The sequence below is a fragment of the Dioscorea cayenensis genome, chromosome 16 (assembly GCF_009730915.1).
Source record: "Dioscorea cayenensis subsp. rotundata cultivar TDr96_F1 chromosome 16, TDr96_F1_v2_PseudoChromosome.rev07_lg8_w22 25.fasta, whole genome shotgun sequence".
Lineage (NCBI taxonomy): Eukaryota > Viridiplantae > Streptophyta > Magnoliopsida > Dioscoreales > Dioscoreaceae > Dioscorea > Dioscorea cayenensis.
In genome coordinates, this window is record NC_052486.1 from 23,305,143 (window position 1) to 23,318,825 (window position 13,683).

Sequence of the window (13,683 nt, forward strand, 5' to 3'; positions counted from 1 at the left end):
TTGGTTTCTTGTTGTTTTGAACATTTGTATTTTGTTTAGTCCCACATCGGCTAATTGAAGAGAAGGGGATGATTAGAAGTCTATATAAACACATCCAAGAGTTAATATTAAAGTCAAGCAGCTACGTGGTGAGCACAAAGCGAACTATTCTTTCGCCTTTTACTAAAGAATACCGTGTGCTCGTCACATTAAAGTAGCATACTCTTATTTTTGTAGGGATTATTTCATCTTTGGAAATATACCCAATAAAGCAAATTATACAAGTATTAATAATATATATGAGATATATCAAATGTGTCACTGAAATATGTGTCTACCGAAGGACATTTGGTTTAATGGGGAGTTTCACGCCTAATGCATGAGCCTGAATTTTGATTGTCTAAAGAAGTCATGTGCATGAGTCATTTCATTGTGCATGGGCTGTATTTTCATTGTCTAGGTCTCAAATGTGTCTGTGTCTTTTGTATGAGTCGTTGGAATGAGTGCATATGAGTCGGAAGATCAATTTTCAAAAATGTGTCTGTCTTTTGTATGAGTCATTGGTATGAGTGCATATGAGTCGGAAGATCAATTTTCAAAAGTGCATAAGCCAGAATCGTTGGTATGAGTGCATATGAGTCGGAAGATCAATTTTCAAGAAGTGCATAAGTCAGAAGATTAATTTTCAAATGATTTATCAAGTGCGTAAGTCAGAAGATCAATTTTCAAGTGCATAAGTCATATGAGTCGGAAGATCAATTTTCAAGTGCATGAGTTGGAAATTGGAAGATTAATTTCCACGTAGTGAGTGCATATGATATGAGTCGGAAGATCAATTTTTAAGTGATGAATGCATATGAATCGGAAAATCAATTTTAGGTTATAAACTGGACAATGCACACATTGACTGAGTGCACATGAGTCAATGCGTCTCTCAGAGCATGTTTGATCTACCAAACAATCAATTTCTGGTGATGTGTACACTTTGGTTTATTAACTCTTTACAAAATACTCGTATTACTGTATTTGAATAATCTTTTTAATTAAAGTTGTAATTGTATTAATTTATTGATTTTATTTCAACTAATAAATAAGTATATAACTGAAGTCTTTTACTAACAATTTTGATAGTTCCATTAACCTCTGCTCTGCTGAAATCAAACAATCAATTTATTTGATCGTAGTGGTTGCCCATCAAAATCAAGTTATTTACCAAATAGGGAAACTTAAAAATTCTATTTTTAAAAATAAATGTATTTAATAACCAATTTTTATGAAACTATTAATATTACTACATATTAGTTATTTTTTAAAATAAATTAAAAATTTTAAATTATTTAAAATTTTATCAATATTTATTAAGTTTAACTCAAACTTTTTTTTTTCCTCAAACTTATTATTTGAAAAAAATTCCTTATTTAAACTTAATATTTTTATCCTTAACCAAACACCCTTGTGGTATGTATTTAATTTATTATATTATAAAAATATAATTGTTAATATACCTACTATAATTACTTTTAAATATATAAATTAAAATCTTTATATATATATATATTTTTTGAAAAGGTGGATAAATCACATGCATTAAAATCTATATATATAATTTATATATATAAAATTTAAACTTTTCGTAAATTTATTAAATTGATATCTCTCTATAATATTTAATGATAAATATTACAAATAAAATTTTTATAAAATCAAACAAGTAAAGAATATTATCTTATATAAACAAATAAATTTTCATAATTTTCATTACGGTAGAACCAGAAAAACAATAATAATAATAATAATAATAATAATAATAATAATAATAATAATAATAATAATAATAATAATAAGGGAAAATTACTGTTTACCCCTCGATAATTTCAAAACTTCCCAAAACGACTCGTTAGTTTTTGCATACCCTCGATAACCCTTCCTTTATTGTTTTCACTTCCTTTTTACCCCCTGCATTATGAAATTCCATCATTGCTCTTAAACCTTTTTGCATACATTTTTTTCATTCTTTTTGCATTCCTTTTTGCATGTACTCATTTCTTAAGCAGAGCTCATTTTTTTAAACAGAGAACTCATTTCTTAAGCAGAGAGTTCATTTCTTAAAGCAGAAACCTCATTTCTTAAACGGAAAAACTCATTTCTTAAACGAAAACATCATTTTTTTAAACATAAAACTCATTTTTTTAAACAAAAAAACATTAATATTTAAACAGGAAAAAAACAAATATTTACATGATAAATTAATCCCGGATATAAAAACCAATTAATCTTGGTCACTGCATACATATTTAAATAGAAACAACGATATTTAAGCACTTTTTTTAAACGTAAACGCAATATATTAAACGAAACATCGATAGTTAAACAAAGACAAACAAGCATATAAAGCAGAGAACTCATTTCTTAAAGCAGAGAGCTTATTTTTTTAAACAAAGACCTCATTTTTTTAAACGAAACCCTCATTGAGTAGGGACATTGAGTATCTCATCGTCAGCGATCTCGCGTGAGCGCTGAGTCCCTGAGCTCCAGATCTAGCGAGCGATCTCGAAGGTGGCATGCTCGTGTGGGGTCTTAAAGGAGACATCTTTATTGGCGTTGGCGATCCGATTGGCGACGTTCCTCGTGATCGGAGTGGTGAGGTCTTCGATGGCGACGTCGGATAAGACAGGGTCGAACTTGAACGAAACCATTCTCGACTGCAGAGACCGCAACATGGATAGCAATAAGGTTAGGGTTAGGAATCATTCTGGGGTTTGGATCCATGGTGCCTAAGTCGGTGACGGGAACGGAGGGAGGAAGCGGTCGCGAGTGAGTTCGATCTCGCCCGTCTTCGTCTTCATCTTCATCGCCTTCCCACGTCAGTCGACCCTCATCTCTTTCATCTTCTTCGTCGTCGACCTCGGGGAAGACCGCGATGCTCCTCGTCGTCGGCGAAGGCATCGAAAGGTTGCACTCGTACATATTTAAATAGAAACAACGATATTTAAGCACTTTTTTTAAACGTAAACGCTAATATATTAAAGCGAAACATCGATAGTTACACAAAGACAAACAAGCATATAAAGCAGAGAACTCATTTCTTAAAGCAGAGAACTCATTTCTTAAAGCAGAGCTTATTTTTTTAAACGAGACCTCATTGAATAGGGACATTGAGTATCTCATCGTCATCGATCTCGCGTGAACGCTGAGTGCTAAGCTCCAGATCTGGCGAGCGATCTCGAAGGTGGCCTGCTCATGTGGGGTCTTAAAGGAGAAATCTTTATCGGCGTTGGCGATCCGGTTGGCGACGTTCCTCGGCGGTCGGAGTGGTGAGGTCTTCGATGGCAACGTCTGGATAAGACGAGTCGAACTTGAACGGAACCATTCTCGACTGCGGAGACCGCAACATGGATAGCAATAGGGTTAGGGTTAGGGATCATTCAGGGGTTTGGATCCATGGTGCCTAAGTTGGTGGCGAGAGCGGAGGGAGGAAGCGGCGCCGAGTGAGGGTTCGATCTCGCCCGTCTTCGTCTTCGTCTTCATCGTCTTCCCACAGTCGTCGACCTCATCTCTTTCATCTTCTTCGTCGTTGACCTCGGGGAAGACCGCATGCTCCTCGTCGTCGAGCGAAGGCGTCGAAAGGTTGCACCTTTTTCTCGAACATGAAATCCCATTTTTTTCATGCAGCGTGATCGTGATTGTGAGCCGCGTGCTTTGTCTCACCCGGCCCGATCCAACTGCGATAAAAGAGATTTTTGGGGGTGATAAATACATCACAAAAAAAACTCATTTCTTAAACAGAGACCTCATTTTTTTAAACAAAACCCTCATTTCTTAAGCAGAAAACTCATTTCTTAAGCAGAGACCTCATTTTTTTAAAGCGAAACCTCTTTTTCTTAAAGCAGAAAACTCATTTCTTAAACAGAAAACTCAATTTTTTTAAACAAAAAAACTCATTTTTTTAAATAGAAAACTCATTTTTTTAAACAGGAAACTCATTTTTTTAAAGCGTAACCTCATACCTCATATTTTTAAATAGAAAGCTTTCATTTTCGAAATAGAAACTCATTTGTACTCAAGGGCATTATAGTCAAACCCTGTCACACTTGCCATAACTTCCCACTGAGGGACAATTTCGTCCAAAAAATTCCAAATTAACTCTATCAATCACTATTAGATGTTTGGGGGGTTTAAAAAATCATTGTATTCAAAAGGAAGGGGTTTTTGAGGAGTGCAAAACTAACGGGGTGTTTTTGGCAATATTGCAAACTTACAAGGTGTTTTTGGCAATTTCCACTAATAATAATAATAATAATAAATCTCAGTTTTTTTTAAAAAAAAATTACTGAATATATTTATAATTTTGGCTTTATTTAAAAAAATAAAAAATATAAATATAAGCATGTTATTGCTGGTGCCCTTTTCTCTCTCCAGTGATCCGTCTTTGTTCTTCCCAAGTTCACTCGATGGTGAGTTCGATTTCTCATCAATGTTTTCATCTTTTTTCAGGGATTTCAAAGCATATCCATGTTTTCGTCTTGTTTATCAGTTGAAAAATTCTGGAAAGGTGGCATCTTGTGAGTATTTGATGCTTGTAGGCTGTTAAAGTTCATGGCATTGTTGTGTTTTGTTTTGGTTTGGTTTGGTTTCCGATAATCAAGGGAAGTAGAACACTCAAGATATTAACTTTTTGTGATTTTAATTGCTATTTGCCGCAATGTTTGCCATTGATCCAGTTGTTTTGGCACTTAGGTTTTCGCGAAATCAAGTGCTTTCTTTTGGGGTTTCTCTTGTATATTTGCAATTGTTGGTTGTTTACTCTTGATTCTGAGAGTTTTTCTTATGATTTGAGTGTTGGATGAGTTTGAAATTTGTTCAGATTTAAGGCATTAATGGTTGTTCTCATGGAAATTTTGAAGTCTTGAGTGCTTTGTTTCATGATTTGCTTTTTCAAAGGACGAGCTTTTTGTTATTTTTAATTGCTATGTACCACAATATTTGCTGCTGATGCAGTTGTTTTTGTCACTTGGGTTTCATAAAAAATCAAATTCTTGATTTTGTGGTTTCTTTTGAATTCCTGCTCTATTGGTGTGTTCAATTTGGATTCTGAAAGCTTTGCTCATTATTTTTAAGTGATTGATGAGATAAACATTTGTGCGGATTTAAGCCATTGAAGATTGTTGTCCTGCTGTTTTTGAAGTCTTGAGTGCTTGCTTTCATTATTAGTTTTCCATCATGGGATGAGCTTTTTGTCATTTTAATTACTGTTTATCACAAATTCTGCCGCTGATCCAGCTGTTTTGCTATTTAGGTTTCCAAGATCTTAGATACGTGATTTTGGGGTTGCTCTTGAAATTTATGCACTCTTGGCATGATTAACTTTTATTCTAAAATTTTTCCCTGATTCAAGTGATTGATGAGATAGAAATTTGCTCATATTTAAGTTAGTGATGATGGTTTTCATGTTCTTTTTGAATTCTCAAGTGCTTGCTTACATGATTAGTTCGCTCAAGTGATGAGGTTTTTCTTTTTTTTTATTTTTTTATTTTGATCGCTATGTACCACAATATTCTCCATTGATCCAGTTGTTTTGTCACTTAGGTTTTCCTGAGATCCATTGCTGAATTTCAGGCTTTCTTGGCAATTTCCCATCCTTTAAGTGCTTGATGATTGTTTTTTTTTTTTCTTTTGAAGTCTTAAGTACTTTCAGACATGTTTAGTTTGCTCAAAGTATAATATCAATCACTAATTTTAGAGGGGAAAAGAAAATTTAATGTTTTTTAACTAATTGTTTGTTTTGGAATTATGTTGATGTTTTCAACTCCATTGCTTTGGAAAGATTTCTGTATAGTTGTCTTATCTACTTCCAAATGCTGATAGTTTATTTTTAATATTTTCAACTCCAATGATTGTATTTTCATAGCTTTTAGTGTATTAAATAAAACTATCTGTGAAGATGTTTGTGTGTCAAATCTATATATGCTCTGTATTGTTATCTACAAAATGTTTATATGGGTTGCATATATGGAGACCCCTCCATGTTTAGACCTTTTTTAAGGTTAAAATGTCGGTCATTTTCTGTGGGGGCGAACACTGAAAGATGGATGGCTTAAAAATATTTCATTGAGAATTGTATGTCCTTGATTTCATTTTCCTGCGTATTTGAGAATTGTATGCCAATGCTGATAGTTTGTTTTTAATATTGTTAACTTGAATGATCGACATATGGTTTTCATGGTGTATAAAATAAAAGTGCTTAAATTCTGTATGTGTTTCTTTGTTATGTTCCGTGACCCTTCTGAAGGTTCCTTAGGTAGATCCCTCTGTGCTTGAATACAATACCCGGCGAAAAAGACAACACGGTACCTCTCTCGAGGAGCAAAGTTTATCATCTGTAGAATCAACCAACCAATTTGGTATACATTCCAATCTTTGATATAATTCTTGGAACTTCTTGTTCAATTAATTATGCAAATGACCTTCTCAGTTGTAAATAAGGGAACCAGGTTCTTTGTTACTGCTTAAATTGTTGCTTAATCGAAAGTTTCAGTGTGGTCGACATACTTCTTGCTGTCAATCTTATAACATTTTATTTGCCTTCCTTTTGTAGTTCAACACATGGTGTCCAATTGTTGCAAAAAAGAGGAGAAGAAACCTCAATCTCTCGCAGTTCCTCCTGTTATTCCACCGAAAGATGCAATCATGCCAATCGCGCCACTGACCGGAAATCCATTCTTCACTTGCATCATTTCAAAGTCCCATGTTCAATCCCCATGCCAAGTGGTAATTCATCAAATTTTCTTTTTTCTGTCATGTTTAATTCGAATCGATCCTGACAAACACTGCATTTTGTTTCATCATTCAGTCGATTCCAAGGAGTTTCTACCGATATCTTCCAACTGAGTGTATTCCAGTTACACTCACCTATCAAAACAAATCATGGAAGATGACTTACTGGGGAGATCGCCCCTTACGACGCATCGATGGTGGGTGGAGGAAATTCACCGCTGACAACAAGCTAAAGGTTGGCGACGGTTGTGTATTCGAACTGATTGACACCAAAAACTTGCAACTCAAAGTCCAAATCCTCCCTGGAGAACTTCCGGCCGAGTTTAATCCAACGATTGCTGGCGGCCAGAACTCTGAAAGTCCCATCTTTATCGACTAGTAAACTTCTCTCTACTTCTTGTTACATCAATACATGTTATATTATTCAGACTTCAAATATTACTATCAAATTCAATGACAAAGATTTAGAAACAAGAAGAAAGATTAGTAGTGGTATAACTAGTCAGTAAGCATTGGCAATGAACATGATCTATAATGAAAGGGTGGCTGAGGAGTTCTCTTGCAGAACCTCTCCTCCTCCAATCCTTCTCCAGACACCTTCCGACGAAGCTGCGAAATTCCGGTGATGCTGCCTCGGGCACCATCGGAGTCGGCTCCCCAAAGCAGGCTGCGCACATTAATGTCGCCCAATCCGGCCTCTCCCCCGCAGCCACCAACGGAAACCTCCCCACTTTACACTCCAACAACACCACTCCAAGGGCCCAAACATCTCCGGGACACCCTCCGCCGTCTCCACCGCCACCGAACCCTTCTCCGTCCATCCTCTCCGGGCTCATATAAGCACAAGTCCCCTCACATGCCTCCCAAACATCTCCGGCCACCACCACTCTCCGGCTCGCACCAAAATCCCCGATCTTCACCTCACCGTCACCGGAGATCAATAAGTTCGCCGGTTTGATATCTCTGTGAACAACTCCATTGTCATGCAAATAACACAACCCTTCAAGCACTCTTCTTGCCACTCCGGCAATGAGCTCCTCTGCCAATGGTCTCCGGCGAGCTTTTATAAAATCTTCTAGTGTTCCACCATCCATGTACTCCATTACTAGAGCTAGCTTGTCATCCTCTCCGGCTAGCACGCCGTAGAACCGGACGACATACTGGCTGTTGAGGTGGTTGTGGATATCGGCTTCACGGGCGGCGCGGCGGAGGGCGTCGGAGGAGGAGTTAAGGCCGAGGCGTAGGACTTTGAGGGCGTAGATAGAGTGAGTGTGGGAGTCCCGGGCTTTGTAGACGGTGGCGTCGGTGCCGTGGCCGATGACGCCGAGCTTCTCGAGGTCGGAGAAGGGGAGGAAGGGGAAGGATGGTGGTGGTGGGAGGTGGAGGTCCGGCAATGGCGGTGAGATCCTTAGAGGTTGTTGATGCCTTCTCTCTCTCACCATTGCCATGTCTTCTTCTTCTTCTTCTTCTTCTTCTTCTTCTTTGTGTCTGTGTCTCTGTGTATTTTATAACATGCATGGAATTCAGTTCACTGAAAAAAAGGCGGCTGAAAGTGAGGGGAAAAGGGTGCACGTGGGAATGAGAGATGGAGTTGGAGGTCTGACACGTGTGGCAGAGATCCGAGGATGGGGGCTATATTTATTTATATTTATTTATATTTATATTCGCACATGTTATTGGATAAACATGCATTAAAAAAAATAGGAAAAAATTATAATATGCCTCATAAAAAAGAATAATATAATTTTCTAGATATGGTTATTGTTAGTAAATGGTATCAAAAGTGCTTGTAATTCATTTTATATGTTTTACATAAAAAATTATAAAAACATGTATATAAACCCGAAAATTTTATTTGACATTGTTTTTATTTTTATTTTTGTGTTTGTCAGGACATATTTATAAAAAATTGAGTTTTTAAAATATTCACATAAGTATATTATTTAGAACAATAAAATTGGTAGAAGTTCGGATTTTTTTTTTTACTATTATGTGAATCTCTGTGTTACTGTTGTGGTGTTTTATCTATTCTGAAATCTCTATATACATAGAGAGCCGGTCTTTTATGAATGTCTCTATATAAAAACTCAACAGACTGTCTTTCAACCGTTATATTTAATATCAATGGCTGTAAATTATTTATTTTGATGAATAGTAAGCTCAACAACAATGCAATTACAGTGCTATGAACAATTGCAGAGTCCAAAAGTGATGTATAATACTTTCAAAACATTTAGTACTATTGAAGCTGATTTGCACCAATACATGCAAGATTAATCCAACCAACCATATATTTTCAAACCCATTACAACATTATCGACTGTTTAAATTTATTATTGTCCATCTACTCTTTTTCACTATTATGTTTGTCTCTATATATTGTCATATATATATAATTTTGTAACGAGATTTATTTTTTTTTTTCTATAAAATTCAATATTTCACTTCAAATTAGTTACAACTTACAACTTTAAGAAACCTAAAAGTCAAAGATGATATATATATATATATATATTATTTATAAAAAAATTAAGGAATTTTTAACTTTTTCATGGGTTAATAATAATAATAATAATTGATTAATAAAAATATATGAAATTATTATTACTATATTATTATTAGGTATTATTTTCAATTTCACATCGGAGTTTTTAAATTTTGTGAGAAGTTTTATGCAAAAATATATATAAAATAATATATTTAAATAATTTTTATTATGAAAACTATTTTATATTTTAGATTTTAAAACGTTTATAGATTTATAATTATTTATTACATAAATAATTAATTAATATTATTGATTATATATTTACTTTAATAATATATATAAATTAGTATTTAAACAAAGATGAAACTTGGAAAATAAAGCACAAAGGGACAAATGTGGGCCCACACGACATCCATATCAACGGAATCAAAGAAAGGCGGTGACGATAGCCGTTAGAACACGAATCTCGAGGCGTGGACCTCTCGACACGTTTTACTCCCCTTCGTTTCGAAGCTAACCCCCTATAAATACCCCCCTTTCCTCCAATCCTTCTCATCGTCGATGAGCGCAACCATCGTCTCCTTCTCCGCTGCTTCGATTCCTCCTTTCTCTGCTGCTGATCATTGATCATTGATCATTGTTGTGATTCTTAGGTTTCGCTGACGCCAGCCATGTCGGTGAGCATTCTTATCTTCTCTTGATCCATTGCTTTTGCTTTGAAATCTAGCTTGGTATGGTTTGGGGATCACTTGTTTTGCTTTAATCTCTGATATATATGCTTGATCCGTTGTCAATTGATGCTTGAATTTATGTTTTTTTATTGTGCGGAATCGATGTTTTTAGGGTTTAGGACCATTTTCTTTAATGATTTGTAATGAGAATGTGACTTGATTTAGATCTGTTGAGGATTATTGAACTGGATGTTTTTATAGTTGATTTTAGGGGTTGTTAAGTGGATTTGTGAGCTTTTTGATGTTTATTGTAACTTTTTTGCTGGAAATTTATTGGGGATTTTGATATATATATATTTTTTAATTGATCTAAAGTTATGCACATGATTAGTTTGATTCTTTCTTGCGTCTTGTTTCTTTTCTGCTTCTCTGTAATTATGGCCGCCGACTTGTTGGAAATTTGTCTGTTTTTTGTATTAGTGGTTAGCAATTAGCATGATGGGTTTCATTTTTTGTTTATAATTTATAATTTAATTTCTTGGTACGATGGAATGAACCGAATAGAACTTAGAAAATAGAAGCTATTAGGAAGTGCCACTTTTGTCTGGTTACATGTGAACTGGTTATACAAACTCGAGTTTTTGGATTTGTCTTTTGTCTTAATTTTTCTCCCCTATGTCTTTCTGGTGGAGAGAGTTGCTAGTGTTTGTCAATTCATTGGACGGACCTTCTTGGCATTAAGTTGTGTTTGGTTGTTCTACTCTTCATAGGCCAATTTAAAGCACACCATTGGCATTGGGTTGTGTTTTGAAATGGATAGAAGTGTGTTTGGTCAGTTAATTTATTATCTTTCTCTTGCTTTTTGGGCTTTATTTATTTCTTCTAGCATTGGAAGTCTCCATTTTATGGATTTTGAGGCATAGTATATAGTTTATTGTGTATTAAAATTCTTTGGTATATTAAAAGAGAAAGGAAATACGCCTTAATGGTTTGCTCTTGCTAGGAAAGAGCATTTAATTGTCCTTCCGATCTAGGTTGTACTATGATTTAATTATAAGAGAAGAAAGCACCCTAGCACAATACCATGGATATAAGATGACCTTTCCTGGGCCAAATTTGAAGAGTGGAGTCCCCAATTATGCTTTTGTGAGTTGGATGCATTCTTTTAGATGTTAACAGAGTCTTGATGTTGCATTCTTTTAGAGGTTTTAGAGGTTGCTGCCACTAAAAATTTAGGTACCATATTTTCTACTATTGCTTTTATTTGATCATTGTCTAAGGAGAAATCTTGTACTGCATCCTGACATCCTGGCATCCTGGCATCCTGTTAGTGAGTCAATATGAGAAATTAATAACACGTGGATGTATGTTATTCGTCAATTTGATGGGATAAGTGGACTCTTTTCTCATTGCCATGGTGGATCCTCATAAACAGTTTGTACCAAATAAAGTAAATGCCCCTGATTTGATGCATTGGAACTTTCATGAAACTAATATATGTAGGCTTGCTTTCTCGTTATAAATTGTTATATCCATTTCATCCACCTTTTTTTGTACATGAGAGTGCGCTTATAGAATGAAGTGGGAAAAGCATGCATACTTTGTACTGCTGCTGGTTGTTGGTGCTGTTATTATTTTTTTCTGCTACTGTAACTTTAATTATCTGAAATCACACTATTTGAATTAGGTCGGTTTATGTCATTTGCCATTTCCATATGCTTATAAAATCTGGAAATTGTTCCGTAAAAGATTTACATTTTTTTTTAATTTAATTCTCATAAGAAATTCATGATGCTATTTGGTTCTCTTCAAATTTCAGGTTATGACTGTAAAGGTCAGCAATGTTTCACTTGGTGCCTCTGAGCAGGATTTAAAGGAATTTTTTTCTTTCTCTGGTGATATTGAATATGTTGAAATGAAAAGGTCTGCCAATTTGGATCTTATGTCATCTTTTAGCGTCTCCTATGATTTCCCTCGTGTACAATTTTGACGTCATTTTTTTATATTTGTTTAGTGGCGACGAGTGGTCTCAAGTTGCATATGTAACCTTCAAAGATTCACAGGGAGCAGAGACTGCTGCTCTTCTTTCGGTATACACGAGGGCCTTCATTTTCTTGTCTTCCTTTTATATCTGCTTAAGCATTTCTACAGTAATATCAGGCCATCCTATATGTTCTCTTCACAGGGTGCAACCATAGTTGATCTCTCTGTCATCATTGAACCAGCTGCAGACTACCAGCTTCCACCTGCTGCTTCAGCTCCTTCCTTGGTAAGTTCATCTTGATGCCTTCATCTTCCCTCAGATTTCAGCCATTCTTCTCTTACTGACAAACAATTCAATTCAAATATACAGCCCAGAGATGCAAAACCGGCCACTGAATCTGCTTTGCAAAAGGCAGAAGATGTTGTCAGCGGTATGCTTGCAAAAGGCTTCATCCTGGGCAAAGATGCTGTTAACAAGGCGAAATCTTTCGACGAGAAGCATCAATTCACATCAACAGCCACAGCCAAGGTTGCATCTTTCGACAAAAAGATTGGGCTAAGTGAGAAGGTAACCATGGGTGCTTCAGCTGTGAATGAGAAGGTCAAGGAAATGGACCAGAAATTCCAGGTCTCCGAAAAGACCAAGTCCGCTTTTGCCGCTGCTGAGCAGAAGATGAGCAGCGCTGGATCAGCCATTCTCAAAAACAGGTACGTGTTCACCGGAGCCTCATGGGTGACTGGTGCATTCAACAAGGTCACAAAGGCGGCAACTGACGTCGGATCAAAAACAAAGGAAAAGGTGCTCTCAGAGGAGCAAAAAGGACTGGAAGATGAATTCTCTCAAGTTCATCTCTCTGATTCTAAAAAACCAGCTGCTCCTGGTGATGAGCATCCTTCTAAACCTGCACCCGCCCAAGGATTGATTCTTTAGCCTTTCTTTTAGTATTATACCATGTGCTTCTAGATTCAGGAATTGTTTGTTGTTTGTTGTTTGTAGTCGTTTGAGTATATATTAACTTTGTTTGTTGTGTTGTTTTACTGGTAATTTATGCTGCAGACCTTGTTTACACAGACCCTTAAGTTGAAAATCAAGGGTTTTTATGTATTTTTATTAAACCAGTTGTGTGTTTTCATAAAAGCAACTGAAAAAAAAAAAAAAAAAAAAAAAAAGTTATTGTGTGTTCCTTATTTGGTTGATTTAATATTTGGTTATTTTACATACAATAAAGACTAATTTTTTTTTAAGGAAAAATTAAAACGAATTTATTCAAAACAATACCAGCAACAACTTAGAATCACAAAATGTCAATACTTAAAAAACGAATTTAAACTACTAAATGAATTTAACCCGTTCCAGGCACAGTATGATGTTTTTAGGAGGATGTCTTTTCTCAGTCTGTTTGTACTTTTATGGATATTAATGGTAGTGGTTTATTCATCTTTTAAAAAAAAAAATATATTAAAAATCCTTTTTTTATAATTTAATCCTATAAAAACATTGTTTTCTTTTTATGCACACATAACTTTTATTTTTATTTTTATTTTTATTTTTTATTGAGACACAATACATGATAAAGCTTTTTTGCTTTTTCAGGCATTTGTGTTTTATTTTTTATTTAATTAATATATAAATAACAAATATCTCCCTTATATACAGATATATATATATATATACATGTCACTGATGTCGTAACAACTAATCACGTGAAGCTCACGTGCCACTGAAAACGAGGCCTTTTCCAAGGTAGTCAAACCCGGACCGGCCCGGCCGGTTCGACCGGAAAAATC

At 35.3% G+C, this 13,683-nt stretch overlaps 3 protein-coding genes and 1 non-coding gene across 4 annotated transcripts; 3 read left to right on the forward strand and 1 right to left on the reverse strand.

Annotated features, from left to right (window-relative positions):
• Positions 1-119: 119 nt before the first annotated feature.
• Positions 120-232, forward strand: LOC120279908. Its single transcript, XR_005542210.1, has one exon. It is a non-coding gene; the product is annotated as a U5 spliceosomal RNA (small nuclear RNA).
• A 4,135-nt stretch (positions 233-4,367) lies between these two features.
• LOC120278415 (B3 domain-containing protein Os04g0386900-like) lies at positions 4,368-7,268 on the forward strand. The gene is made up of 4 exons (XM_039285200.1): positions 4,368-4,433; positions 6,278-6,380; positions 6,575-6,747; positions 6,830-7,268. Exons 1-4 carry the CDS (start codon positions 4,431-4,433, stop codon positions 7,130-7,132), a joined length of 582 nt encoding a protein of 193 aa, XP_039141134.1. The 5' UTR covers positions 4,368-4,430; the 3' UTR covers positions 7,133-7,268.
• On the reverse strand, positions 7,201-8,461 carry LOC120278414 (mitogen-activated protein kinase kinase 10). Its single transcript, XM_039285199.1, has one exon. The coding sequence runs from the start codon at positions 8,199-8,201 to the stop codon at positions 7,218-7,220; it is 984 nt and encodes a 327-aa protein (XP_039141133.1). The 5' UTR covers positions 8,202-8,461; the 3' UTR covers positions 7,201-7,217.
• A 1,321-nt stretch (positions 8,462-9,782) lies between these two features.
• LOC120279637 (binding partner of ACD11 1-like) lies at positions 9,783-13,011 on the forward strand. The gene is made up of 5 exons (XM_039286563.1): positions 9,783-9,918; positions 11,732-11,835; positions 11,927-12,002; positions 12,098-12,181; positions 12,266-13,011. Exons 1-5 carry the CDS (start codon positions 9,913-9,915, stop codon positions 12,824-12,826), a joined length of 831 nt encoding a protein of 276 aa, XP_039142497.1. The 5' UTR covers positions 9,783-9,912; the 3' UTR covers positions 12,827-13,011.
• The last annotated feature ends 672 nt before the right edge of the window (positions 13,012-13,683 follow it).

Coding starts and splice junctions, on each gene's coding strand:
- LOC120278415 (XM_039285200.1), top strand. Junction 6,381..6,574: donor AGAATCAACCAACCAATTTG/GTATACATTCCA, acceptor TTCCTTTTGTAG/TTCAACACATGGTGTCCAAT. Junction 6,748..6,829: donor TTCAATCCCCATGCCAAGTG/GTAATTCATCAA, acceptor TTCATCATTCAG/TCGATTCCAAGGAGTTTCTA.
- LOC120278414 (XM_039285199.1), bottom strand. CDS start 8,201: ATGGCAATGGTGAGAGAGAGAAGGCATCAACAACCTCTAAGGATCTCA.
- LOC120279637 (XM_039286563.1), top strand. Junction 11,836..11,926: donor GAATATGTTGAAATGAAAAG/GTCTGCCAATTT, acceptor ATATTTGTTTAG/TGGCGACGAGTGGTCTCAAG. Junction 12,182..12,265: donor CTGCTTCAGCTCCTTCCTTG/GTAAGTTCATCT, acceptor TCAAATATACAG/CCCAGAGATGCAAAACCGGC.